The 27,444-nt window shown below is 44.7% G+C and overlaps 2 protein-coding genes across 2 annotated transcripts; one reads left to right on the top strand and one right to left on the bottom strand.

Annotated features, from left to right (window-relative positions):
• Positions 1-6,773: 6,773 nt before the first annotated feature.
• On the top strand, positions 6,774-17,021 carry fbxo11a (F-box protein 11a). Its single transcript, XM_068740953.1, has 22 exons — positions 6,774-7,013; positions 8,531-8,655; positions 8,758-8,839; positions 9,371-9,515; positions 10,737-10,866; positions 11,351-11,434; positions 11,524-11,656; positions 11,737-11,843; positions 11,946-12,057; positions 12,291-12,397; positions 12,472-12,609; positions 12,847-13,064; positions 13,154-13,334; positions 13,442-13,564; positions 13,683-13,768; positions 13,918-13,994; positions 14,116-14,259; positions 14,577-14,687; positions 14,823-14,930; positions 15,035-15,143; positions 15,233-15,331; positions 15,437-17,021. The coding sequence occupies exons 1-22, from the start codon at positions 6,920-6,922 to the stop codon at positions 15,564-15,566; spliced, it is 2,643 nt and encodes an 880-aa protein (XP_068597054.1). The 5' UTR covers positions 6,774-6,919; the 3' UTR covers positions 15,567-17,021.
• A 30-nt stretch (positions 17,022-17,051) lies between these two features.
• Positions 17,052-23,303, bottom strand: msh6 (mutS homolog 6 (E. coli)). Its single transcript, XM_068741220.1, has 10 exons — positions 23,026-23,303; positions 22,253-22,458; positions 21,990-22,165; positions 19,286-21,839; positions 18,262-18,545; positions 18,068-18,185; positions 17,896-17,985; positions 17,662-17,816; positions 17,272-17,471; positions 17,052-17,161 (listed from the first exon to the last, which is right to left on the bottom strand). Exons 1-10 carry the CDS (start codon positions 23,301-23,303, stop codon positions 17,080-17,082), a joined length of 4,143 nt encoding a protein of 1,380 aa, XP_068597321.1. The 3' UTR covers positions 17,052-17,079.
• Positions 23,304-27,444: the final 4,141 nt, after the last annotated feature.

Raw genomic sequence — 27,444 nt, 5'->3', positions numbered from 1 at the left:
AACTGTCTGAGATCTTGAAGGTCTGTCCATTCCATGCACGACTGTTTTGTATTATTCTAAAAGGAATGACGCACATTAAATCACATCATCAGTTCGTCTAGATTATTCAGCCTAAAATAAAAGGACTGATTGACGGAGCAATTATTCACTTTCAGGTCGTGACATTGCCGGCAGCGACAACGTTTCCCCAGATGTGTCTGTAACGTAAAAGGAAGAAGGCCTTGCTCTCAGGCGGTCCTGCTCACCTGACTCACTCAAAACGCAGGACTGAACTTTGTTCTTGTCCTGGGTTTTGTGCTGTTCTCCTCTCTCTCTCTTTATTGGCCAGCATCTATGATATCACTTTGTACTTTTAAGTACACAAATACCGCATGACTTCCATATAAAGTGCTTAAAATCGCCTCGCTCACACAATACATCACAGACAGAACTAATTGAATTTACCCCTTGTTCTAAGTTTTGTTCTTCATCCTTAATGACTGCTCATTGCAGGCAAATGAACACTTGTTGTAAAGAAGGAGGATAAAGAAAGTACAACCTACTCTGATATGCAAAAAAAAAAAAAAAGACACAGTGTGAAGTCGTGACGTCTGGAGAATCGCTTGACGGAGGACTTTGCTGTAATCAACACAACACAAAAAAGCCTTATTCTTGGACACTGCCTTATCTTTCTACAACATCTGGCCATCCCCGCCTTACCCTGGTCACAAGTGCACTTTATCTCGTGGGACAATAGTGGTCTTGTTTTGTGTGGCACTGCCAGCTCCACAGTGGGCTCTGACTCTTATGAGGGATTGCTAATGCCCTTCCAGCAGTGCGAGCTCTGTTTCCCCCTGTATATATACGATGCATTCATCCGCTAGCAGCTCGGTAGCTTTAATTATACACAGATAAAGAACAAAACAAAATTCTCCCATGTAGGTAAATTCACAATGTCACGGTAGTGCTGCATCACTTATTACCAACCAGTGGTGTATGTACCCAGAGGGGCCTGGAAGGAATATGTGATTTAATAACTATTTTAAAAAGGATTTTTAACACATTTATTCATGTAATAATTTAACCAAAATAAAAAAGGACTAAAATAAATAATCATTGTGATGGCTAAAATGTAATGGTTAAATGGTTGTTCAATTAAAGTGATGGATAATTGTGAACATTTTATAATTAGATTCAATAATGCTGAGGTTCCTAACCAAAAGTAGGTTAAGAGATTAACGGCTGAAATGTAGCATCTGCCGTTGTTTGTCGCCTCACCAATGTCGATGCAACCAAACTGACCTACATGCTGACATTTCAGTTTGAAAATAAATGTTATATCATTACTGGGGACATAATAGTACGTAAGTCATTTAATTAATGTCAACACATCTGGGATGCGATGCTGACTTCACTTCATCTACAGGCAACCAGAACGAGCCAAACCTGTCCTCGTATGACGCCAGTGCAGACTTCCAGTGTTTTCACTGCACTAAACATATAAAATGAGTGCGACCCAGTGCCTGAGGGCGATGAATACCTTGCCCGGGTCTGAGGGAGCCGGGCCTGTGAGTGGGCACATGGCCGTGGTGTGGAGAAAGTGGTGCAGTGCCGCTCTGTGCCTGGCTGAGCACTGGGTAATGAAGCGTGGTGGACGAGAGAGGGAAGAGCGTGTCTGCAGGGTGGGCAAGGCCCCTGTGTTCCTATGCGACCGGGGCGGGCGGATGGCGAGGTGATGCAGCACCGCCGCTCTTCTGCTTCCTTGTCATGCTGCCGCCACGCTTACTTTCCCTCACTCGGATGAATTGTTCTCTCCCCATTCTTCTGATGCTGTCAGACATCCCAGAGGACAATTTCACAAAATGCCCCAAAACGAATCAAACAGCATTGCTATGACAAATGATGGGAAACCAAGCAGACGTTGGACTGCGAGATGAATTAAAATATCAGTTATAGAATTTCCAAAAATATTTATATCTACCATTTGAGAGTATTTATTTGATCTCCTTCTCTCCTCCTCCTTCCCGTCTGAGACTGAGGCTGCTCTCGCCCTTTCAGCTGAGGTTTGTGACAGCAGACGTGCTGTTGTGTTTCAGAGGTGATGTGTTGACTGATGTGATTACCTCACCCTAATCGCCCTTATTTTGGCGGGGCGCTTTTAATTTTTGCTTGTGGTGGATGCACGGCAGTTATTACAAACAAGGGCTGGAATGTTTAGGATCAGATTAGGATAAAACAGAGAGATTAAGAATGACAGAAATGTGATGAGGAAAAAAGCCCCATACTGTTTATGTCACAGTCGTGTTGGAATTGTGCGTGTGTGTGTGTGTGTGCGTGTGTGTGTGGGTTGGTGTATCATCTTAGAGTTTCCATTTTACAGCAGCCAATCAAAATGTTGTCAGTAGCAGATATAACATCAAGAGGTAATCAGGGATTATTCAGGGTGGATTCATATTCATTTTTGTTTTTTGGTAGCCACACATTCCCTGTGGGGCAACAAGTGTGGCTCTATTGTTATAGCTGATGGCTTGGGCCTCAGCTCTTTTGCTCCTGTTCCTCCCAGGGTGGATGGGATGAGGCGGGAATCCTTCCTGTCTGGTCTGTAGCCTGTGTCCAGCTGTAGAGGCGATGGGGCCCATCGACCATCTGTCCACGACCGGCAGATTCAAGGTTCGGGTCCCCAGAGCTTGGAATGGGGAGGAGAGGGTGGGATGAGGTTGGATGGGGAAATCAGCTTTGTGTTGCTATAAAGCTGTCTCTCCTCTCTCCTAGCAACGGCCTACCATTTCCTTGGTTTTGGGCAGCATGCTCCCGTTGGTCGGTGTGCATGGCCCCCTCACTCACTCTCTCTGTCCTATTTATGGTAATGAGCCATCTGCCCTCTCTGAAACAGCCGCCCAAATAGAGGAGAAGCTATTGGGGGGTGGGGGGGGGGGTGGGAGCGGGTGCCTCTGATAGGAGCCGGAGACAAAGGCGCTTATCCTGTTGTGTCTGTCTCAGTGGATGCCTTCATATATTGCTAGAGCTCGGAGATAAACGAGAGCGGAGGTAAACGTGAAGCACGTTCAGGGCTTTCATGAGAGAACACAGACAAGGGAAGGACTTAATTGTGTGTGTGTGTGTGTGTGTGTGTAGAAAGTGGCATAGAAAGCGCTAACACCTGCAGATCATCAAATTAAGTTGTTCGAACCAGAAAGCATTTGTAATGCCGTTGTGAGAATGACCCCATCATCACCACGACACACAATTTTGACTCTCAGAGTTACGTAACACTAACATTATTCTAGGGTTGCTGCTTTATGGATGCGCTTCTGTGACTTGGTGACACAGAAGACTGGTGGGCACACCAGCAAAGACAGCGCTACCCAGCATTCAATAGACCTCTGTTGCCACTGGATACTAGATTGGTTACCTAGCCAACACATTTGCCTCACTGTCATATCGCCAACAGATTAGTGTCGAAAACAACAGATACTTGACGCCTAAGCACTTTGTGTTGCCGGCTTGGGTAAAGTCGTCTCTTTTTCTCAGAGGACTGGCGATCCGTGCTGAAAAATGGAGGCGTCTGAATCAAGGTTTCGCAGAAACATGGTGCGTCTGGTCACAGTGATGCTCAATTCATCAGCGAGTGCATTACGAACACAAAACGGTAACATAGCAATTCCATTCCAAAATAGATCATCCTTGATAACTAATCACAGAGCAGAAGAAAAAAAGAACAGAGCAGGCGCAGAACACAGCCCTTTGTCAAAGAAGCTCACTTTCTCTGTTTTGTCACTGCACCTAAAGGCAATGGTGATGGTGATGGTGATGGTAATGGTGATGGTGATGGTGATGGTAATGATGATGATGATGGTTTTATAGTCATAATTTGACTCACTGACCATGTAAAACTATTCCTAATATTTGGAATCATATTGTGTTATTATCAGTTTGACTGTTCCTTTATAGAGATCCACTCTAAAATCTGATGATTCACACTCCCCTCCCTTCCTTCCACCCAGTTTTGTTCAGAGAAATCCTTAATCTGATTTAAAAAAAAAAAAAAAATCTTTTCAATCCTTTTACCAAATTTCCTTCTAATCCAGCTGGCAATTTATGCGGAATAGAAAGAAATATGCAAGTAAAAGGGAAAATAATTCAGACTCCGCCCTTTGATCCTCCTAATATTTTCCACCCTCCACCAAATTTCATTAAAAAAAAATTTGGACACCATTTCTGAACTGAAAACAGTTCCTCTATGGAGAAGGTATGGCAAAAGTAAAAGTTGTCAGACAAAAACTCAAAATGGCAAAAATCTTTTTAAACAGCAAAGCTTGATAGACTTTCAGTTTCATTCAATCGTCATTATAATTTAAAAGATGGGGCCAAATTTTAGCTTTCAAAAAAAAAACAATGAAGAAGAAGCATTAGAATATGTGAAAACAACAGTGTTGACATGAAGCATGCCTTTGTTTTCTTTTGTAGTCACTGAAGTTAGTGTGCTAACCAGTTAAGACTGGCCTGTCCAATGAGGAAGCAGCGCCAGGAAAGATTCATGATTAATTCCTGTTAGGAAAGAAGTCAAACATGCAGAATCATCAGAAACAAAAGAAGCATACTGAGGCAAGGGATCTTATTCTTAAGACATTTGTTTGAAATGACCAAAAGAAGTGTGTAGTATAGTGAATTACATGCCTCACCGTGGAAAAAAGTAATAATACTTTAGTACCAGTAAGAAAAGGAAACTGAGCAAGTCGAAGCATCATATAGAGAGATGAGACAGAAGACGGGCCACCGAGGTTCGCTATGTGGCGATCAATTTACAGACAGCGTGTAAGGAACAGTCAGATGCAGAGGTGAGATGCCATCTAGCGGGCAACTGCAATACTGCAGCTGTCTCTTTATCAAGAACTCAGGAGGAGACTGACATTAAACTGAAGTTGATGTACGAAGATCACAAGATTAAAAGGAAATCAGTCATATTATGAATTTTGGCATGAGATTTTACTCGAGAGATATATCTAAGAGCCCCTTCAGTGTTGTTACATGATCTTAATGAATGGCACTACTGTGCTCATTCATTCATTCATTCATTCATCCATTCATCTTCTTGAAGAAAAGACAATCACTGATCATCTTGTCTTCAGCCGTTTATCCTAATCTGGGTCTGCTGGAGGCTGGAGTTTATCCCGGATGATTACGCAGGTGGAATCGAACCATGGACCTTCCTGTTGTGAGGCAACAGCGCTACCCACTGCAGCCCAGATCAGATTTTGTAATCCTATATTGACTAGAAATCAACTCTTTTTTTTTTTTTACAAATAGTTTGTAGGAACTTTCCCAAAATACATATCTAAAAAGTTTGATTCTGTGGCCTTCAGTTGTAAGAACCCCCAGTTCATGTTTCATTTTAAGATCAAATAAAAGCCCGCCCAGCTTTTTCTTATTCTTACAAATAAGAATTTGTGGATATTTAAAGTGTAGTTTTGAATAAGAGTTCCAATAGAACCTTTTTGTCAGATAATATAGCTCAAATTTCCAGGACTTAATGTAATCCACTTCTTTCAAAGTTTTGAAGGTGGTTCCAATCTTGGATTTTATTCACTTTATTATGTTCACATTACCAAGATAAAATAACTAAATTCCAATATCTTATCTTATAATGATATTATGAAACATCTATATGGATTGTTCATTGGACCACACCACCCCTCTTTAATACACAATCTGCTCATAACTTTGAGTAACCAACCTTGGGGACAAAAAAAACCCCCAAACCAGATGCCAAACCAAAAATATTAGCATCTCCTGATGGGAAGAAGAAATGTCCCAATGTATGACATAATGGATTCTAGACTGTCACCCTGTATGTTTCCAACATTAGATATTGTTTACAGGGCACATCATTTGACGTCTGGCAATAGTGTCAGAGAAGCAAGAGAGAGCACATTAGTCCAGTTATGGACATGAACGCCTGCTTTCTCAAAAAGGCTTGAAAGTGCTGCTTCACATTGCCTTGTCCTTCTGTACTGTTGCATAAATGTTGCATGCTTTGTATTTAAACATAAAATATAATGACTTATTGTTATTATTATTATTATTGTTTTGTTATATAGTAGCAGGAGTAACAGTAGTAATGGTATTTCAATTATTAGCAGTAATAGTAGTTGTAGTACGACAGTAGTAGTAATAGTATGGTAGTTGTAGCATTTTATTATTAGCAGTAATAGTAGTTGCAATACTACAGCAGCAGCAGTATTATTATTATTATTATTATTAGTAGTAGTAGTAGTAGTAGTAGTAGTAGTGAAGTATGATCAACTACCAACGACAGTTTTTCTCACCACGGTCAATTAAATTATCTTTAAAAGATCATGCTAAACAAATTAAAAAGCAAACTTGAACTCAGATGATTGATCAATATGTATATTGATTTACAAAGGTCTGTGTTATACTAGAATCAGAATTACAGCACGCTGCGTATTATTTATTTGTGGCGTAGAACGCATGTAACTATCGCAGCGTGACAAAACATGCTTCTGTTGTTATTACCTATTTTTAAATGCAACAACAACAATAATATTATTATTAATAACAATAATGATCATAATAAGGACAGATCCGTGGTCTTGCGCAAAAGATGCTATCTATCATAGCCGAGCAGACCGCAGGGAGCTAGCCTAGCCTCCGCCCGGGGAGGCGACGTGACAGCTGGAGGTCCTCCCATGTGATGTGCGTTAGCTCCGACGGGCTGTGCCTGCCTGCTTATGGCTCCTCCTGCTTCGGTAGAACGGGACAAGACGTAACACCAGTAACACCGAGCGATACGCGTTCCAAGAGACACGGATACAGATGGCAGCTCGTACAATGCTGAAGAAAAATACATAGACGGTGTGCTACGAGTCCGCCTCTTCTCCCGTGAAAGCTTCGACCTTTTTCACGATTAACAGCACCCCAAATGAACTCCGTCAGAGCAAGTAACGTTAGCAGAAGACCGAGGCGAGTCTCGAGGCCGCGCCCGTTGCAGCCGGAGGGGAACCACCAAGAAAGAGGTAATGTTAGCCAAGCTATCGTTAGCATTGCCGATTGGCTTGTCAAAAAGCTAGATTAAGGGTTACTTAACCGATTTAAGAATATAATATGAAGGTCTAATGCATTGTTTGTGAGCATATCCAGTCCGTCCATGGGTGCGACGTTGTTTGTTGTGATAAAATCTTGGGGAGCTACCCGCGTTCTGAACGCGTTGCGTTGAAGTCAGGAAACTCCGAGGCTCCAACTAGCTTTCAGGCCGCGCTTTGTTTTGCTTGATTTTTGCCCCGTCCCGGCCTCTCTTATACTTGTCTGACCTCATATCACTGCGGAATTTTGTATTTTAATGTCAGTGCGTGTTGCACAATTGATGAAAATGAGAAGTGACAGATAATTTAGTGGTTTATGCTTGGGTGACAAACGCAGGTAGCACTAACACAATGTGGTTTTGCCAGTTGTCACAGCGCTCTGTCTGAACTTAGCTTGCGCTAGCTGTTATTATTAGCATGTTCGAGCTGTCTATCTGCGTCCGGACGTTTTTAGAAGAGCCCCAGCCTTATAATTGTCGCAGCAGCCTTAAACTAGCACTGCGTTTCGTTTATGTTACAACGTCACTGTTACAGACTTTCACATTATTAATTGATTTTTGTTCGCCTGCCAGAAAACACGTATGTTGTTAGCCGTGTGCGCTCTTTAACTAGCTAAAGCTGAATGCAATGATCAGAGACCCAGTCACTGCAGAACACTGATAATGGTTGATTATGTAATTAAGTATTTCGTTCACTGCATGTTGTGACGTTGGATTTCACTGCATCAATTGAATCGGTCATCAAAGGATTAACTAATTTCAATCACAAACGCGATTAACATTGGTAACTATAGAATTGTCATAATTATAATAAATTTATGGACTCGCATGCTCATCAGGACTGGTTGGTTTTATTGAATATTTCAAGACGCTTCATAGGATTTTGACATTCCTGACCTGCCATTGTAAATATTTGCCTCTTTGTCCACAGCATTGATGAGTTATTATCATTAGGTAATTCATTTAAATGGTGGTGTGGTTGGTAAAAGTTTAACAACGTGTTTATACATAGCACATTACATAGTGTACATGATATCCGTAGCACGATTACAAGCAATGTGTTTTTACAATTTGCAAATACAGATAATTAGCCGAAACTGGTACAGTTTGGGGTACTTATCCACTCATGTCAGGGTTTATGTGTCTGGATTAAATCAAGTCATACTTGTGTTGATTCACTCTTGACTAAATCCCTTCATGAGAGGATCGATTATTATTTGAAGAATGCATAGCAGGTAATGCACAAACCAGATTTGCCACGTGACATGTGTGTTAAATACTGTTTTAGGCAATACAATGTGTTCCTTTATTCTGACAGGTTTATGTAAAAATGAATATTGCAGAATTAAATTTGCTATCTGTCAGCTAAATATCTGATTTCCCTTCTGTTGTATATCACTATTTTTGATAGCAATTCAAGCAATACTAATTTTTCTATTGCACTTTTTGCAGATGAGGACGTTCCTGCAGACATGGTCGCAGAAGAATCCGCTGCAGGAGCTCAAAATAGTCCCTACCAACTTAGAAGAAAGTCTCTGCCCAAGAGAACAGTGTGTCCGACAAAGACAAACATGGAGGTGCAGTCACCAGGAAGCCTTTTTGTGTCTGATGATTAAAAATCAATGATTAAAACACAATAATTGATATTTAATTGTCTCTACTAACTTTTTAATTCACAGGTTGCTTCCACTTCTGCCACAGAAAATTGTGGACACCGACCAAAGCGCCTCAGAGTGTCGGGAAAATTTCAGGATTTACCAGGTAATACCAGACTCCTAACTGATTCTGAAATCAGGTTGCATCGCTCCTGTAGCTGGAGTCTTCACAGATTATCTTCCCTCAAGTCTCAAACATGCAGAGGATTTGAGAATGATGGGGGGGATCATATATTCATGATTAAATTAAGGTTCTCATACATGAGGCAACTATGAAGAGAACTTTTCCTTGGGTCTTTGCAGCTGTGTGACATAATCAAAACAACCGAAGAAGACGATGTGGCGATCGACCTTCTTAGTAGTTAGTACACAAAGTAAAGGAAGAAGTTGTTGTAGTTATCAGCATACTTTGTAGTTGGGGAAACAAGAAAAAGGAGAAACCAAGTGTGGATGACGAAACATGGGCTATCTATTTTCCACATGAGTGCAAAAACACAATGACAGAGCAATTCAGATTTTATTACGGTATGTTTGAAGTATTTCAAGAGCTGTTAGGACTTCTGCAAAAATGTAGGGTTGTTGCTGTTCAGCCCCACTGAAAACCAGAATCTAATCTCATCCCATAATCTCTTCCCAGCAGCTCCGGCCGAGCAGTATTTGCAAGAGAAGCTTCCAGACGAGGTGGTGCTGAAGATCTTGTCGTACCTCTTGGAACAGGACTTGTGTCGTGCAGCCTGTGTGTGCAAGCGCTTCAGTGAGCTAGCCAACGACCCGATCCGCTGGTAAGCAGTGATGGTGTTGGGAACACAACCCTCTGCTTCACAGCGGCTGGAACCTTTTCTTTTGTCTTACCGGTGTATATATATATATATATATTTTAATCAGTACTCAGTGCAGAGATTCTGAAAGAGGTTGCCGTCAAAACTTCATAGCTATTCAAGTAATAGTGATTTAATAGTGCCTGTTGATTTGCTTTGAATCTAAATTGATTTTATAGTTCTGGTTGCCTGGGCAGAATGTCATGTGACTTACTATCACGCAATCACGCATAGAATTCTATCTCCAAGCATTGAATTTTCAAATATCAATATTGGTGGAGCAGAATCCAATTTTACAACTGTAAGCAGAACAGCCGCAAGACAACATCAGTTGTTTGTAGTATGGATTCAGACAACTGGAGTACACACTAGCAACAAGGACATAAATAAAACATGTTGAAACTGGTTGCTGTCTCAACCAGTGAACGGTCACTCCTATCTGTTAACACGCCCACCGACGTGCTCACCATGGCGCCATTACTAAGTGTTGGAGGGATTAAAGTAAACAGCCGCACATATGGCAAACATCATCCACAAAAGTGACCATAAAACACTTATTTTATGGTCACTCTCTTTATTTTACTTACAAACAGTTAAATCGCAAAAAACTAGCATCTCCAGAAAAATGAACTCATGTGGATAATATTATTTAGAAGTAAAACTTAAATCCAGTATTACAGAGCGAAAGCAACATAAACAGTAAGAGTTAATACAATAAAATGTATACCATCATAATAATCGTCTATCATGTACATGTTATGTGTACATCTGGTGTACTCCTATTTTGTAGACAGTTGTAGACATTCAAATAATATTTACAATAAATTCTGGTACTGGGCAAAAATACTAGTAATCATTTTTGTTTAGATTTACTATGAAGGGTACAGTGGGATACTCGCACATTGTCCACAACCAGATTCAAAAGTATTGTAGTTCTTTAATATCTAACTTTACACGTTCACACTTTTTTAATAGATATTGTGTATTATGCAGTAAATAAAGACATTGAAAAGGAAATGTTTTCTTTGGTTCAGTTTTCTTTTGTTTAATGACCCAAGATCAATGCTTATAGAAATCAAAAGAAAATGATTTATTAGGTAATACTGGTAAATAAAATCCGGTAATCTTCTATTGCTGTAATCAGACCGTAAACTAACACCTGGATCTTAATTCGAACTATTTCAGGAAGAGGCTGTATATGGACGTTTTTGAATACACGAGGCCCATGATGCACCCAGAGGCAGGGAAGTTCTACCAGATAAACCCCGACGAGTATGAGCAACCAAACCCATGGAAGGAAAGTTTTCAGCAGCTGGTATGGAATCTCTTTATTTTACCTACAAATTAATTGGAGTCCATATTTTCTATTACAGATTCAAGGTTATTTTGGCGTTCAGGGTTTTCTACATTGACCTAACACTTAAAATAAATAATTAAAAACATGATTCTGAGACATTATTGATCCAATATTAAAATGTGGCGTTGTGGAGACATGAGTCTTTCAGTTTTTACGCCAGTATTTTATCACCAAAGGCTGCTTCTGTACGACTTAAAGCCCCCTGTGTGCAGACAGCTAATGCTATGTGAAAGGGCAACACTACAAGCAGGCCACGATGGTGGCATTCAGTGTGCAGGTAGTAGAAAAGAGGTGCCGTTAACATGCTACACCTCTGTGGCATAGTGACCTCGTGAGGATCATTTTCTATGGTCGCTCCTGTTTTGTCTAATGTCTCTGTTGTTAATAATTGTGTTTTAGGTGTGACAATAAGTGCACCTTTCTTCTTCTTCTGTTTTTACAGTACAAAGGAGCACATGTAAAGCCAGGCTTTGCAGAACACTTCTACAGTAATCCTGCTAGATACAAAGGGAGAGATAATATGTTTGTAAGTCAACCGTCTCCAGTACCCCCCCCCCCCCCCCCCCCCCCGCTGTAATACTCCAGACATTCATGGCCTGTCCGTGTTTTCCCCAGTATTATGACACCATTGAGGACGCCCTTGGAGGAGGTCAGGAGCCTCACTTTGACGGCCTGATATTTGTGCACTCTGGCATTTACACAGATGAATGGATTTACATCGAGTCCCCCATCACGATGATCGGCGCTGGTATGTGTGTCTGAAGTCATGGAGTCCCTCAGTATTTGTCGTGATGTTGCTAATTGATTGCTTTTTGATGATTTTTGCAGCTCCTGGAAAAGTAGCAGAGAAAGTTATTATTGAGAATACCAGAGATTCCACATTTGTGTTCATGGAGGGCTCAGAAGACGCTTACGTTGGATACATGACCATTCGGGTGAGATGACCTTTTCTTTGGGTTTATCTAAGCCACATGCACGGCATCCATGTTTCTTTTCTTTTGTTTCTAATGACCTAAATGTTTTTGCCTCTCCTGCAGTTCAACCCAGATGATAAATCGGCGCAGCACCACAACGCTCACCACTGCTTGGAGATTACAGTGAACTGCAGTCCCATCATCGACCACTGCATCATACGCAGCACGTGCACCGGTAACTCCGCAGCATGTTTGATCTCCTGCGGTGGCATCACAACGCGGGCTGCATAATATATTGCTAACGTGGCTGCGTGTCCGTGTGCAAGAGATACTTGGCATCATTACATGTCATTTAAGGCACAGGATCGGTGCTTGCTTGCTACTAAATGAAAAATATTCTTGGTTATATAAAATCTTTTATAATTTATTATTGTTGGTGTTGTATGTTATCTCTCCTGCTTGTTTCAGTGGGATCGGCCGTCTGTGTCAGCGGTCAGGGTGCCTGTCCCACAATCAAGCACTGCAACATTAGTGACTGTGAAAATGTTGGTCTTTACATCACTGACCACGCACAGGTACTTGTCACTTCTAGCCTATATCAGGCCTCGCCTTCTGCTCCTGCCTCAACAGTTGTTTTTCTTCCTCTCAGGGAATATATGAAGACAACGAGATCTCAAACAATGCTCTGGCTGGGATCTGGGTGAAAAACCATGGAAACCCAATCATCAGGCGGAATCACATCCATCACGGCAGAGATGTGGGCGTTTTTACTTTTGACCATGGCTTGGTAAGTTACGGCCTCCTGCTAAAGAACCGTTTACAGACAGCAGGAGTCACTTTAAAGTAAAGTATCGTTAGAGGTGATTATAGTTGAGCCTCCTGCTGGTTCAATGCGGTGGCAAAGGTTTTCTGTTCTTGCGTATTTGCGTGTTGGTTCCACGACGTTCTTATTTGTGCTTCGTAGCTGCTTGTCGATGGTAGAACACTTGTAGAAGATTGTAACGTTTGCTCTGTCCATTCCCAGGGTTACTTTGAGAGCTGTAACATCCATCGGAACCGTATAGCTGGCTTTGAGGTGAAGGCGTACGCGAATCCATCCGTGGTTCGTTGTGAGATCCACCATGGCCAGACGGGCGGCATCTACGTCCACGAAAAGGGCCGAGGCCAGTTCATTGAGAACAAGATCTATGCAAACAACTTTGCTGGGGTGTGGATCACGTCCAACAGTGATCCTACGATAAGGTCGGTGCGCCTCATTAAATGTATTGATTTGTACACTTATCCATGCAACATTGTAGAATACGCTGAAATGTGTTGTTCTGCCATAACAGGGGCAACGCCATTTACAATGGCAACCAAGGTGGCGTTTATATTTTTGGTGATGGCCGAGGCCTCATTGAAGGAAACGACATCTACGGTAATGCGCTGGCAGGAATTCAAATCCGGACAAACAGCTGCCCCATCGTCAGACACAACAAGATCCACGACGGCCAACATGGCGGCATTTATGTGGTAAATACTTTCAACAGAAAGGCATTAATATCGTGTTTTAACTTAAATACCTTTAACACACTGTAGCTCAGAGATGTATCAATGATGTATGGTTTGGTGTCGCGCAGCATGAAAAGGGACAAGGCGTCATCGAGGAGAACGAGGTGTACAGTAACACACTGGCAGGCGTGTGGGTGACGACCGGCAGCACGCCGGTCCTCAGGAGGAACAGGATACACAGCGGGAAGCAGGTCAGCTTCAGAGGCCGGTTACTAATGCCAGGATGAGAGAGACGTCTGCAGACGAGGCCGTTGTGTGTCTGTCAGACTGACTTCATGCCTCTAAAAACATTCACTGTCCTTTGAACAGGTTGGGGTTTACTTCTATGACAATGGCCATGGTGTGTTGGAAGACAATGATATCTACAATCACATGTACTCTGGAGTTCAAATTAGGTTTGTTAATACCGTCAGAAATAAAGTCACATTTAACTCGGCATTTATATATATATTTTTCGATTTGCAAAGAAGTGCTTGAACCATGTGAGAAGCAGGAAGTCAACTTCAACTGTTCCTTGACTGTCTTTTTTTTTTTTTTTTGACAGGACTGGCAGCAATCCGAAAATCAGGCGGAACAAGATCTGGGGAGGCCAGAATGGAGGCATTTTGGTTTACAACTCGGGTGAGAGGCAGAGGAAGCGGTTTTATTTGGGGCTTTTCCCCTCTGTCCCCGTTGGGGGGGACAAGCTCTGCAACATTTCTCTTCGGCTGCCCTTGTGATGAAACTTGGATTTGTTTTTCAGGCTTAGGTTTCATCGAGGACAATGAAATCTTTGACAATGCTATGGCAGGAGTGTGGATCAAGACAGACAGCAACCCCACCCTGCGGAGAAATAAAATCCACGACGGCAGAGATGGTGGCATCTGCATATTTAATGGAGGAAGGGGTAAATACTTATACAAGCATTTCAAATCCAACATAGTTGCTTGAAATGTTGCTTCCTGTCTTTGTTGGGACATTGCAGCTTATTTATGTGCTACTAACACCAATGGAGTGGTGACTATTGTTCCGCCCGTATATAAGTGACGGCACCACCTTACGGTCGCCAAAAGGCAAGGAGCTTTGTGAAGAGATTGTTTCTAATCCGTGTGAAAGCAGGCTAAAGGTTCTGCTTTGTGCCTCTAAATGTTTTGTACACTTAAAAAATTATCATGCATTTTTCCCCATAGCTTTTTGGATGGACTGTTTCTTTTCTGTCGACAGGTTTGTTAGAGGAAAATGATATCTTCCGAAATGCCCAGGCTGGAGTCCTCATCAGCACCAACAGCCACCCAGTGCTCCGGAAAAACAGGATCTTTGACGGCTTTGCTGCAGGTGAGTCTGTAATCCTGTATTAAACCATCTGCATGAATAAATCCGTATCGATCTGCACAAAAACCTAAAAACAAAGCATGTCTTTCTTCATGGGAAGCAGGAACTATTTAACATGGACGCCTTTTTCCACAACAGGTATTGAAATCACCAATCATGCCACAGCGACTCTGGAGGGCAACCAGATCTTTAATAATCGCTTCGGTGGATTGTTTCTTGCGTCTGGGGTCAATGTTACAATGAAAGGTACTCGCCTGACCACGGAGACCGCAACAACATTTTTGACAAACCCTTCATTGCCAAGTTGGCTCGTTTCCTTTAACTAACAGTCTCTGTCATCTGTCCTTCAGATAATAAAATCGTGAACAATCAAGATGCCATTGAGAAGGCTGTTAGCAGAGGTCAGTGCCTGTACAAGATTTCAAGTTACACCAGCTACCCAATGCACGATTTTTACAGGTAACTTCTGTTTGTACTCGCATTAACGGCGACGGGAGTACCCTGGCCTCTTGCCTTGTTCCGGACGTTAACGCCGTGGTTTCCTACAGGTGTCACACCTGCCATACAACAGACCGCAATGCCATCTGTGTGAACTGCATCAAGAAGTGTCACCATGGACACAATGTGGAGTTCATCAGGCATGATAGGTCAGTATCGACTGATTTTGGGCTTTGGGCGAAGACGTTGTTGCGATTTCTTATTTCTGTCTCCGTGATGTTTCGTTCAAGTTGTTTTTCCCTCCTTCACCCTAGATTCTTCTGCGACTGTGGTGCCGGGACGCTGTCGAACGCTTGCACGCTGGCCGGAGAGCCGACTCATGACACGGACACGCTATACGACTCGGCTCCTCCTATAGAGTCCAATACGCTGCAGCACAACTGAGCTTCAGCATGAATAGACGGACACTCAAAAGTTGTGCAGCGGTGGAGGAAATGCAGATTCACATATACAGTGATTAAAAAAAAAAAAAGTGGAGTATAAGTATACTAAAGTGAGACTAATAGAAAAAAAAAAGACTATGGATGTCTCACTTTTCCTTGTCTTCAGTCAGAGTAGTGCTGACTCAGGGTTTGTTGGTTTGGTCAAGGCAATGAAACCGGACAAAGAGCCTGTGAGGCTTGTGTTCTGTTAAGATCAAGATGCAGCAGTCATGGAGACCAATTATGGACAAATGCTCAGTCTGAAGAGGAAAGCTTTTCTCATTGGGAGGCAAAGACCCCAAATTCACCGATGCTTCCATCACTGGGCAGCCGGCGTGCTCATACGATACGCACGGGACCCTGCACTTCAGCTTTGTTTTGTTTCTTTTGCTCCAGACAACTGTTGAGATTTGATTTGAATGCTTCGTGTGTAGTTTTGTATTTTCACGCAGACATTTTATTGTACTTGAATATCTTTATTTTATTAAATGTGTTTTTGTTTTTGTTTATTATACCCTAGAATTGCTGTAATTATACATGTCGCAGTTTATAACTTCTTTCTGTGAAAGAGAAAAGAGGAAAACACTAAACATTTTCTCCAGCAATGTTGACTCACTTACGATACAGAAAAATAACTGCTTCATTGTGCTTTCACAAGACGTGCAGATTTTTAGAAACGGCGTGTCCCTGAGGGAGTTAAACAGTTGTGATATTTTACATTTTACATCTATGCATTTTTTTCTTTTCTTTTTTACAGGCCTGTCTCAACCAGTTTCAAGAACTAAGAAAGATGTTAGGCAAAAAAAACTTTTATATTCAAGTTTGCACATGTATGTCAATGTTTTTAAATAAATAAGCTAATTAAGACAGTTTTATTATTTACCAAACACTTTGCTGTTTAGATATTCTGCCACCCCATTGGGTCGTCTTTGCCACACTTATAACCTGCCGCTGACTTTCAGTTTCAGTAAGAATATAGAATAGTTGCCCTGTAGCAGAATGACTACGGTATGTTAGCTTGCGCTTCAGTGGGCATTAATTTATGCCTGCCGGACTGTTTATACAATTATTTCCACTTGAGTTGCATCAGAAAATAAAACGGGCACATCTTGTGAAAGCACAACCGATTTTGTTGTCCGTCTTTGCCAACGCTGCTGGAGAATGAATAAAGCTTTTACTCTACTCGAGCTGAGACAAGTATCTGTACGCAGTACTATATGGTTTCACCCTCCCCCATTCATGTGTACTGGTGATTGTGGGTTCTCATACAGACTGAAATGTATGCATGTATCATAAACATCTAGACTTAATATATTGTGAAGTATTCAATAACCGTCATGTAGGCTCTAGCGTGAATTAAAAGGGTTTAATTTCCTAGATGAAACTGTCATTTTTAAAAAATAAACTATTAACTCATTACAGTATTTATTTTATTTATTTTTAAAGTGCCGAAAACAACAAGCACAACACTCAAACTACATCTTATTGAGCATCTGGACAAGCGAGGTGAAGTGTGTTTTGTCCAGCGCGGCATCTTCAGCAAATGAGCAGAGCTTCCTGCAAGAGAAGAGAAGAAGCAAAGATTAGAACATCAGGCATGTGTACGAACACCCAACGTAACTTCCTGCTGTCGGCGTGAGACATCAGAAGATATGACGACAACGTACTTGAAGAGTCTGAGGTTGACGGTGCTCTTCTCAAACTCTTGAGCCTTCTTGTGGCCCGACTGGATGACCTCTTCTGGCAGGCAGGCGAGTCGAGCAGCGTTGAAGCCGTAACTCTTCGGACAGGCGCCGGTGATGAACTTGTAAAGGAATGTGATGGTCTCTCGGCTCGGGTCCTCGCATTCATTCTCCACCATGCAGGCCTGACGGGGGGACACGCAACACGGACTTCACGGCAAGGCCGAGACATCCCAACTGCAGAACGCGTCCGGAACAAGTTATCTTTCATGGCATTGGGCTCGGCGTGACCTCGCCAGAAACTCCTCCTGCGTTCAGCCGGGATTTGGCTGGAACTAAGCACGTCCGTGTGAGGGGAGGCGTGGCGCTGCTTACCATGTGGCCCAGCCGCACGGCGCGGTTGTTGGCGTAGTCCTCCACCAGCGAGTGGTAATGTGTGGAGAAGAGCGTGCGACAGCAAATCTTCTCGGCAAGCTCCTTCACAACAGCGCTGGCGATCGCCGTGCCGTCATACGTGGCCGTGCCTCTTCCTGGAGGAAGGAGGCACGCGGATGAACGTTTGCGCTCCGAGAACAAAACATTTACTGTCGCGGCGTTACAAACACCGACCCAATTCGTCCAGGAGCACGAGGGAGTGTTTCGTCGCGTGGTGCAGGATGCTGGCCGTCTCGCTCAACTCCACGAAGAAGGTGCTCTCTCCTAGGCGACGCAGCATCGCATGGTTCAGCAAACGCGGCGCAAGCGCGAGACATCGCGGCACAGACGACGTTCGTGACGTTACCGGCCATAATACGATCCGAGGCGCCGAGCCGGGTGAAGACCCTGTCGACCGGCGTGAAGCGGAGGCGCTCTGCGGGGACGTAGCAGCCCAGCTGGGCCAGGACGATCACGAGGCCACACTGAAACGAGCAGCACGTCGGTATACCTCATGGGGATCGGCTCAATCGATATATCGCACGCGTGTGAGCCGCCCACCTGTCTCATGAGAGTGGATTTCCCCCCCATGTTCGGCCCCGTGACGAGGACACACAGGGCATCGCTGGCGACCTCGTCGTGTTCACGGCTACCCGGGCAGCCGATGAAGACGTCATTAGGGATGAAGTCGTCACCGAAGAAGGTCTTGGTGACGCAAGGGTGGCGGGATCCGGTGAGGTCGATGAAGGACGCGGCCCGGTCACCTCCCCCGGGGAGCACCACCTCGGGCCGGGCCATCGGCCCCTCGCCGCCCTGACTGTAGCGCGACAAAGCCAGCAGCACGTCTGCAAAAAACAAAAGGGACGACTCGTAAGCAGAACAAACTGAAGAGGGACGGAGCTCTGAACGAAGTAGCCTTCAAAAACAGGAATTTGCTCCCAGCTTCTTCCGTATATTATGGGATGGACATGCAGCTCAGCTCTGCTAAACTGAAGAAATAACCCTCTGGCTGAGGGATGCCTGCTGGCAGAGAGACATTTTCTAGCCCGTCTCTCCGTCTGTCATTTGCAAGCAGCAGCGCAGCATTTCCATACGCTTGAAAAACAAACTAATTACTGGTTTGCTCAGGAAAATATTAAACGGAATAGCTACTCAGAGACGATGTGAATATTAACCAGCGCTCAGACTGACCGATGACCTCCTGCTCCCTGGCTGCTCCATCCTCAGCGTCCTTCTACCGATATATGGTCCCCGTCTCTCCTCTGGACACGTCCAAACCATCGAAGTCCGTCCTCTCTGACCTCCTCCCCAAAACGTCTACCCTTCACCGTCCCTCTTAGTGTCTCATTTCTAATCCTGTCCAACCTGGTCACGCCCAGGGAGAACCTCAGCATCTTCATCTCCGCCACTTCTAGCTCCGCCTCCTGTCTTTCCCTCAGAAAAGAACAAAGCTATAGCTGCGACATTAAAAATATAATACATATTTGTAAATCTTTTCTTTTTTTTTTGCTTGCATCAAAAGCCCTTTCTCTGCTCTGGAGACGGCTGGCAGCCAGTGAGCTAGGAGTAAAGCATATATAATTACCCAACACGGCCATGCAGTCCACGCCGGTCTTCCAGTCCCTGTAGCTCTGGTCAAAGTTGTAAAAGAGCCTCCTCATGCAGTCTCTGAGAGCAGCGTCTCCCTTCTCCTCGTGCCCTTGCAGCTCTGAAAAGAGCCGCTGGCTCTCCTTCGTCACGTAACGCTTCCAGCCTCTCTTTGTGGACCTCACTTCGTACTCCTCGGGGATGTTCTTCTCCGAGAAGCCGCTCGGCACCTCCATCTGGAACCGGTTGCGTCCAGTGCCCCAGTAGGACATGCTTTTACAGCCCAGTCGTTTCTTCTGCCTGTCCAGGTAGCCACTCAGCTCCTGCTCGCAAGTCTTGACGCGAGCCAAAGCCTGGTCGTACTCTGGGTCAAAGCCAGCCTTTGGGGTCATGACGCCGGTGGTACCGGCTTTCTGGTGGTCAAACGCTTGATCCCAGCGGGTCAGCTCAGCAGAGAGGCTGGGGAAGAGCCCGTCTTTGTCGCCCTTTAAATTGACGACTTGACGGAGCAGCGACGATCGAAATTCACCGGAGACCGGAGAGAGGACGGCAACGATCTGCTGCATGATCTTAAAGCCGTCCAGCGCCGACAGGAAGTCCGCTATCTTGCGTTTGCCGTAGGTGACTTCCTCATAGAGCACGGCTCTGCTGTCGGGGTGACCCTGGCCCTTTAGCGGGGTCCCGATGCTGTGGATCTTACTCAGGAGACGCTCCAAATCCGGGAGCTTCTTCAGCAGATCGGACACTTCCGTCGTCTGGGCCTGAGCCCCCATGAGGTCGTCCACCGCATCCAGGCGGTCCTCGATGGACGTGGGGTTGCACAGAGGAGCACAGAGCCACTGCTTCAGCAGCCTCTTTCCAAACGGGGTAGAGCAGGTGTCCAAGCGCTCCAGCAGCGTCCCCTCCGTCCCCCCCGTGCCACTCTGGAAGATCTCCAAGTTGGCGAGAGTTACGCCGTCGAGGACCATCCGCTGACGAGTCTGGGCGAAGACGCTGCCGGGTCCGGCAGCGTTCTCCATCTCAACGTCAACAGGGACATATTCTTGGAAGTTAGCCATCGACAGCAGCTCTTGGTCCACCAGACATTTCTTCAGGTAGTAAATGCATCCGCCCAGCGCCGACAGCGCCAGCTCGTAGCCTTCTTTGGGAGTGAGGCACAGCGAGTCACCGTCAGAGGTCATGTCTTTAAGAAGCGCCGGAAGACGATCTTTGCCGGGAGACTCTCTGAAGTAATCGGCCTCCGACAGGGTTTTTAGGGTCTTCTGAGCGTCCCAGAACTGCGTCCCGGCACAGAGTCCTTCCTGCAGCGCAGAGGACAGGGAGGCCCGGAGTATTTTACGCGTCTCAACAGATGGGTTCCCCTTTTCAAAGAGCACTTCGGCGGGAGAGAAGTGCGCCGTCAGCGTGCGCAGACGCGAGCAGTGACGATCGTCTGGGAACTGCCCCACGTGGAAATAACCCACCGAGGTATCCACGAAACAGACGCCGTAGGCGCGGCAGCGGCCGGAGCTTTCCTCCTCCGCCTTCTCCTTCACGCTCAGCAGGAACTTGCTCCGGCTCTCGGACGGCGCCCCGTCCAGCACGCTGTAGGTCTGCGTGCCGCGCGTGATGATCCGGCACACCTCCCTCTTCACCACGCGGTCAAACTTCGTGGGCTTGGCCATCGTCTTGCAGCGCGCTTCCATCATGTCCGGGGTCTCCGTCTGCTCCACTCGGGCCACCTTGTAGCCCTTCTGAACCAGAACGTCCGAGAAACGGCCGAAGCCGATCTCTGGAAAGCCCGAGTGCGCCCAGGTCCCCCTCATGAACGTCAGCCCGAGCTCGCTGACGCCGATCACGGCGTCCATGTGGTAGAGCTCATAAAACTTCCCCACCTTGTAGAAGATTACCGCGTCGAACATCTGAGACTTGATCTGCCACCACCGACGCACGCCGGGGGTCGTGCCGTTCAGGAAGTCTTCCGGCACGTGCAGGGTGGTGGGATCATAGTCGTCCTCGGTCTGACGCCGCCTCTTCACGTCTTTCCTCCTGCCGTCCCGCAACCACTCCAATTTGTCATGGTCCCAAATTGCGGCGCCTCCGCCGGCCCCCGAGCCGGTTTCCTGACTCTCAAAACTGTCCGGCGCAGAGAAGGCCGACAGCCGAGACTTGGCGCCGGCCGAGACCGCCGCCGGGGCGCCTCTCTGCGCGGCGGGCGGGGCGGCGGGCACCTCGGGGGTTCTAGCGGCGGACTTCTCCGCAGGTCTTTTGCGCTTTGTGGGCTTGACGGGGCTCTCTGGTTCCGACTCTTGCGCACTCTCTTCACCGATCACCGTCCCGGCGTCTTCCTCCTCCTCCTCTTCCTCACTGCTGGACGCAGCTTGTTCCGGTTTGAATTCCTCACCCGACCCGTCACTGTCCGAGGCCACAATTATCCGACGGCGTTTGGCCTTGCTGCCCGTTTCCGTTGAGGCTCGGGACAAACGTCGACCGACCCGGGGCGACTTCGCGTTCCCATTTTTCTGCTCGTCATCATCGCTGAGCTCTTCATCGCTCTCTGTCGGTTGTTCAAACTGAAGAAAGAAAACAAATCCACAAAAAGGTCAACGTGTAGAAACCTTAGATTACCGACCTGATTCCGTAGAATACCCCCCCCCCCCCCCCTCTTTATGATTGACGAATAAGAAGCGCTCAAGCACATCATCATTAGATCAGACGGGCACCTCCATTTCCTCTTCCTCATCGTCTTCCTCATCCGAGGGCTCCGTGCACAGAGGCGTCTTTAATCTCTCCTCGGGGCTGTCGAACATGACCTCATCAGCAAGCGCCATCGCGCGGCGAACGGCCGCTTTGCCGCTGAAGAACACGCCCCCTGCTGAAGCGTCGCTGCTGTCAGAGCCTGAAAAACGGCAAATAAAAACTCAAAGGTAAAACCTGCAGACGTGACAGCCACGGCGAGAACGCATTCTCCGTAACGGCGACCGACCTCGGTACTCTCGGACATATTTGCTGCTGACCCAGCCTCTGGTCGGAGGTTCGTCAAAGAAATGAACGTGCACGCGCTGGTCCCTCCCCCCGACCCTCAGCTGCTGTCCACTCAGAGGTTGGGGCACCACCATGCACGGCCACCAGGGGTGCCCTTCCAGCCTTGCCCACACCAGAGCGCCAGCTTTAAATGGGCACGTGGCGCTGCTTGTCAGTAGGGGAGAGAAAGAAAGAAAAGACTTGGTTTGAAGACGGACGGTCTCGTGTGCTTCACGGTGGCATTTCTCTTTAAACTAGGAATCCGTGAAGCCGAAATAAAACCGAAAGGAGCCGAAGAACGAAAGAAGAATCGACTGGACTCGATTATAGACGCTTCACCTCCCATCCAACAGTTCTTCGGTTCCAACCGACCGGGAGAGGGTCCCGATGTGTCCATGATAAACCGACCCTAAATCCAGATCCAGGTTGGTTTACCTCAGCCTGGATGAACCCTACAGACGCCTAAACAATAAAGTGCGTCTCTCAAACAGAAGCCAGCGTGTGATCTTTGATGTTCCCGTCGTGGATCTCAGGATTCCAGAGAAGAGCCACATCATAAATAAGGAAGCGTTATTGTTATTATTAACATTTAATCTCTAATCTAATCGACATCATTAAACTGAGGACGTTGGCACTTCGGTGTCTCTGGGAATAATAGCCCCCGTTCATGCCCCATGGTTCTGCAGGAGAACGAGTTATAAACTTATTTCCACACAGCCCCCACTATCGGCTCACCTTTGTTTTCCAGACGGAGCCCTTGAGCCAGGCAGTTTTTTGAACCCCCCTTTCGGAGGTTTGGAGCTGCTCTTCTGTTTAGCTTCGCTCGGCCGCTTCCGCCGCCGCTGCTGCGGTGTCTGCTGCGCCTGCTCTCCCGGAGACGAGCTCGACTTCTTCACGGAGGAAGGCAGGTCCGCCTCGGCCGGAGAGGTGCTCGGCTTCGGCTTCGGCTTCGGCTTGGAGGCCAGTGGAGGAGACTTGGTGAAAAAACTGAACAGAGAGCTCTGCTTCGCCATGTTTGCGAACTCAGAGATGATTCTTATCGAACTTCAGACAGTAGGATGCTAACCCTCCTAGCTTAGCCTCCTAGCTAAGCGTCAGGGTACGGACGCGTCCAGTTCGCGGGAAACGCAGGCGTTGTGGGTGAAGGCACGGCTCTCCGCCAATGAGGGGCGAGTACACTGCAACACGGAAGTCACGTGGTATCCTCGTGTCCCACTACGGCAGGGGTCCCCAAACCCTTTCCTGTGAGGGGGGGGCCACATAACGTTTCCCTCCTCTGATGGAGGGCCGGGGTCAGTTTGTACAGGAAAAGTGTGACGATAGCAGGGGGGGGGGCCTAAACATTTATTGTTTTCCACACAGCCAGCAAATAACCCGTTCATTCAGGAAATAAATAATAACACTATTAATAAAATAAATAATAACACTATTAATAAAATAAATAAGAACTAAACAGCCCTTTCTTCACAGGAAAAAAAAGTCAGGAAATAAATAATAACACTATTAATAAAATAAATAAGAACTAAACAGCCCTTTCTTCACAGGAAAAAAAAGTCAGGAAATAAATAATAACACTATTAATAAAATAAATAATAACCAAATAACCCTTTCCGGTTTGTCACAGAAAAAAAAGTCAGGAAATAAATAATAACACTATTAATAAAATAAATAATAACTAAATGGCCCTTCACAGGAAAAAAAAAAGTCAGGAAATAAATAATAACACTATTAATAAAATAAACAATAACCAAATAACCCTTTCCGGTTTGTCACAGAAAAAAAAGTCAGGAAATAAATAATAACACTATTAATAAAATAAATAATAACTAAATGGCCCTTCACAGGAAAAAAAAGTCAGGAAATAAATAATAACACAATAAAATAAATAATAACTAAATCGCCCTTTCTTCACAGGAAGAAAAAGTCAGGAAATAAATAATAACACCATTAATAAAATAAATAATAACTAAATAACCCTTTGTTCATAGAAAAAAAGTCAGGAAATAAATAATAACACTATTAATAAAATAAATAATAACCAAAGAACCCTTTCCGGGTTCGTCACAGAAAAAAAGTCCATGGTACATTACCTTTCTGGACGTATGTGATCATCATTAAAATTGTCCCAAACGAAAGGAAGAATGCTTTTCTTCAGAATATTAATATATTCTCCACTATTAATATTATTTTTAGGAAACAAAAGATCGAATTAATGACCCCACTTAAATGCACCAAATACCATTATTGATCCCCCACCGGCTACTCGTGTTGTATGGAAAGGAAAATAAGAAAATACAATTTTTTAAATTTTATTTTGGTCTCTGGTATTGTTCAGGGGGCCGGGCCAAATGTGGAGGCGGGCCGTAGTTTGGGGACCCCTGCGCTACGGAAACACTTCATTTCATGACAAGCATGAAATTCCCCCCCCAAAAAGACTGACACTTCCCAATGTCTTCGCTTCACCAAGAGGGAGTACACAATTGGAATAATAACTTGCAAGCAAACTAAAAAAATTAGGAGCTTAAAGTTGTTTATGTTAAGAGTACAAGTATGGAAGCACAAGGAATGGAGCGAAGTGTAGATTCAAGGAAAGGCTATTTTCTTTGTGTGTGCAGAGTAATGATATATTGGCTCTATAATTTGTACCTGTCAGACACCACCAGCAGAGTGCAGTGGTAAACTGGAATATTAATGACTGATCCTCTGAATATGATTCTTTACAATTCAGCTCTGGTGCGGCAGCAAACAAACATTTTAGTTCCTTTTACGACATCATTCAGTTTAGCATGAAAAACAAAATTGATTTACATCCTTCACCACGATCTTATTATTAACGGTTTTTAATCAAACTAGATCCAAAATGTTGATTTTTCTGCCAGTTTGTTTAACGTGCCTTGATCAATAGGAACAAAGGGCGTACAGTACAGTATACAAAAGGTACACACGCACACACTGGCCTCCTCTCAGCAGAAATCTGCTGCTGAAATATTACCGTCTACCTGTTAATGTTCCTCCCAATTTAATCACAAGAACTCAACTGCCTCACTGGATAAATTTATGTTGCTTTTAAAGTGTAGTTCATAAAAAAAAAACACCACAAACATGAGGGAAAGATAATCTTACTTATTCGAAACAACCAAACATTTAAAGCATCCAAACATCCGCCCACTTAATTTTTTTGCATATGGTGTGTGGGTGATGGAAAGCATGTAATTCAGACAGCATGACAAAACCCCACACAGTAGTAGATGCAAATCAACTTGACTAGACTATCACAAAAGTGAGAGGCTATCATCCATCCACCCATCTATCCATCCATCTATAGTGGCAGAAGAGCAGCAGGCAAAGGGAGAGTTCATGAAATCAGGCAAGGGTCAAAAAACAGTGTGATATCAAAAACCAGGGAGGGCAGGAGGGCAGGAGGGCAGGCACACAGGAGTCAGTGCTGGAAATGACAGCGTGAACCACGGCAATTTGGCAGAGGTGTGTCTTCTGAGTTGAGTCTATGTAGTGTCGGAGCTGATGACAGACTAGCTGCAGGTGAGCCTGGGAGCACAGGTGACCGGAATGAGCTGATTGCTGTAGGAGGATCTGGAAGACAGGAGAAGTGAATGCATGGAAAAGCACCGGCCCGCCTCAAGCTGTGACAAAATCTGTGTGGGGGGCAGATACTTTTTTTCAGCACTCCTTTATTCCTACGGGGCAGTCCTCTGTGTTTGTTTTGGTGCCGTTTCACGTTTAGTTGATTGGAATCTCTAAACACTCAAATTCACCTAAAGCCAGTCTGTTGTTTGCAGCAGAATATCTTTGATTTGACATTTGATTTATTCATTATGTTATGGAGGCGTTTCAGCTTAAACACAGCTGGGAGTGCTTCTCTCTTGTGTGTGTGAAATATTTGTATTCACAGAAAACTTTGAAATACCGTAAAATAGACAGTATTGTTAATATACTGGCAACTGAAGTATTGGCCAGTGGTCTCAAAGGACCAGCTGTAAGAGAGTGCGGGTTATTATCCAGCATGTCCTCATTCCTATATGGCAAAATGAAGGACCAATGACATTACTTTAACACAATATATATTATGTTTGCAAGGTAGTACATTTAAAAAATGTGTTGACATAAATTCAGCAAAATAATGCTGGTGGTTATATCATAAATATACTACATATACGTCTGTGGAGTAAATGTTTTTATATTATTATTGACATAAAAACATGGGATTATAATGGAATTTAATTTAAAAAATCTCTTTTATATATTACCGGAAAAAACAACAACAAAAAGGCCAAACCCAAGACTGACTCCTTAAATCATTCCGTTACCTTCATCTCTGCCTCTTTGTCTTTGTCTTTGGTGCTGCGTTTTTGTATTTTCGTGTTTCACGTCAATCCTCTCTCCTGTAGAGTCCAAACGAAGCCTGGTGGTTTTCCCAATGAGTACACTATAAAGCTGTTGCAGCAGATAAGAGCAGGCAGGGTTGATGTTAAAAAGTGTTTTATAATGTTGAGCATTCCCTCTCCACCCGCCCTCTTTAGCACAAAATACTGAGAGCAATATGGCTTCGAGCCAGAGAGCAATACACACTGGACTGTGTGAGACTCGTGAAGAATTTATATTCTGAGCACAGAAGTCCTCTAAAACAACTTCTTCTGCTGGACAGACATTTTCACACACATTTGTTTTGTTCCAGTGCCGTCAAGCGATTTGTGACGTTCTAAAGACATTCTAAAATGTTACATATTGCGTTTCCCCTCAGTGATATAGCCAACGGCAGGTCTGAAAACGGCAAAGAAAATGTGTGTGTAAAAATACATAATAGCATCTCATCTGCCTGCATGATAAACTGTGGCTGTGAAAAGAAATATCTTTCCATTCCACCTCCGAGGAAAGCTTTAGATTAAAAGTCATGCTGGATTTTTCAAATAGACGTCGGAATTGACAAAGTGAAGCAGACGAGACGCAGAACATTTGCAAAAAGATGAAATATATACTGGGCTTACAGATAACTTTTTATTCCGCTTAATAAAAACTGGAAAGTTGTGTTGCAAAAAAAACCTAAAGTCTTTTCTGGCTGGATTTAAAGGAAAAGCTTGAAGATGTTTCTCCTCTCACCCACGAGGCTTCTTCATTTACAAAGGTTTCACCTCTAGG

Source organism: Brachionichthys hirsutus, chromosome 7 (assembly GCF_040956055.1).
Source record: "Brachionichthys hirsutus isolate HB-005 chromosome 7, CSIRO-AGI_Bhir_v1, whole genome shotgun sequence".
In the NCBI taxonomy this organism is placed as follows: Eukaryota; Metazoa; Chordata; class Actinopteri; order Lophiiformes; family Brachionichthyidae; genus Brachionichthys; species Brachionichthys hirsutus.
The sequence above is the reverse complement of the archived record's forward strand: the minus strand, read 5'-3'. Positions and strand labels throughout refer to the sequence as shown.

Bases quoted from the DNA above. Each gene is read 5' to 3' on its own strand.
- fbxo11a (XM_068740953.1), top strand. From the start codon at position 6,920: ATGAACTCCGTCAGAGCAAGTAACGTTAGCAGAAGACCGAGGCGAGTC. The intron at 11,844-11,945 runs GTGAGATGACCT...CCTCTCCTGCAG, and splicing joins TTGGATACATGACCATTCGG to TTCAACCCAGATGATAAATC. The intron at 12,058-12,290 runs GTAACTCCGCAG...TGCTTGTTTCAG, and splicing joins CATACGCAGCACGTGCACCG to TGGGATCGGCCGTCTGTGTC.
- msh6 (XM_068741220.1), bottom strand. From the start codon at position 23,303: ATGGCGAAGCAGAGCTCTCTGTTCAGTTTTTTCACCAAGTCTCCTCCA. The intron at 22,459-23,025 runs GTGAGCCGATAG...CCTACTGACAAG, and splicing joins GCTCCGTCTGGAAAACAAAG to CAGCGCCACGTGCCCATTTA. The intron at 22,166-22,252 runs GTCGGTCGCCGT...GCCGTTTTTCAG, and splicing joins ATATGTCCGAGAGTACCGAG to GCTCTGACAGCAGCGACGCT.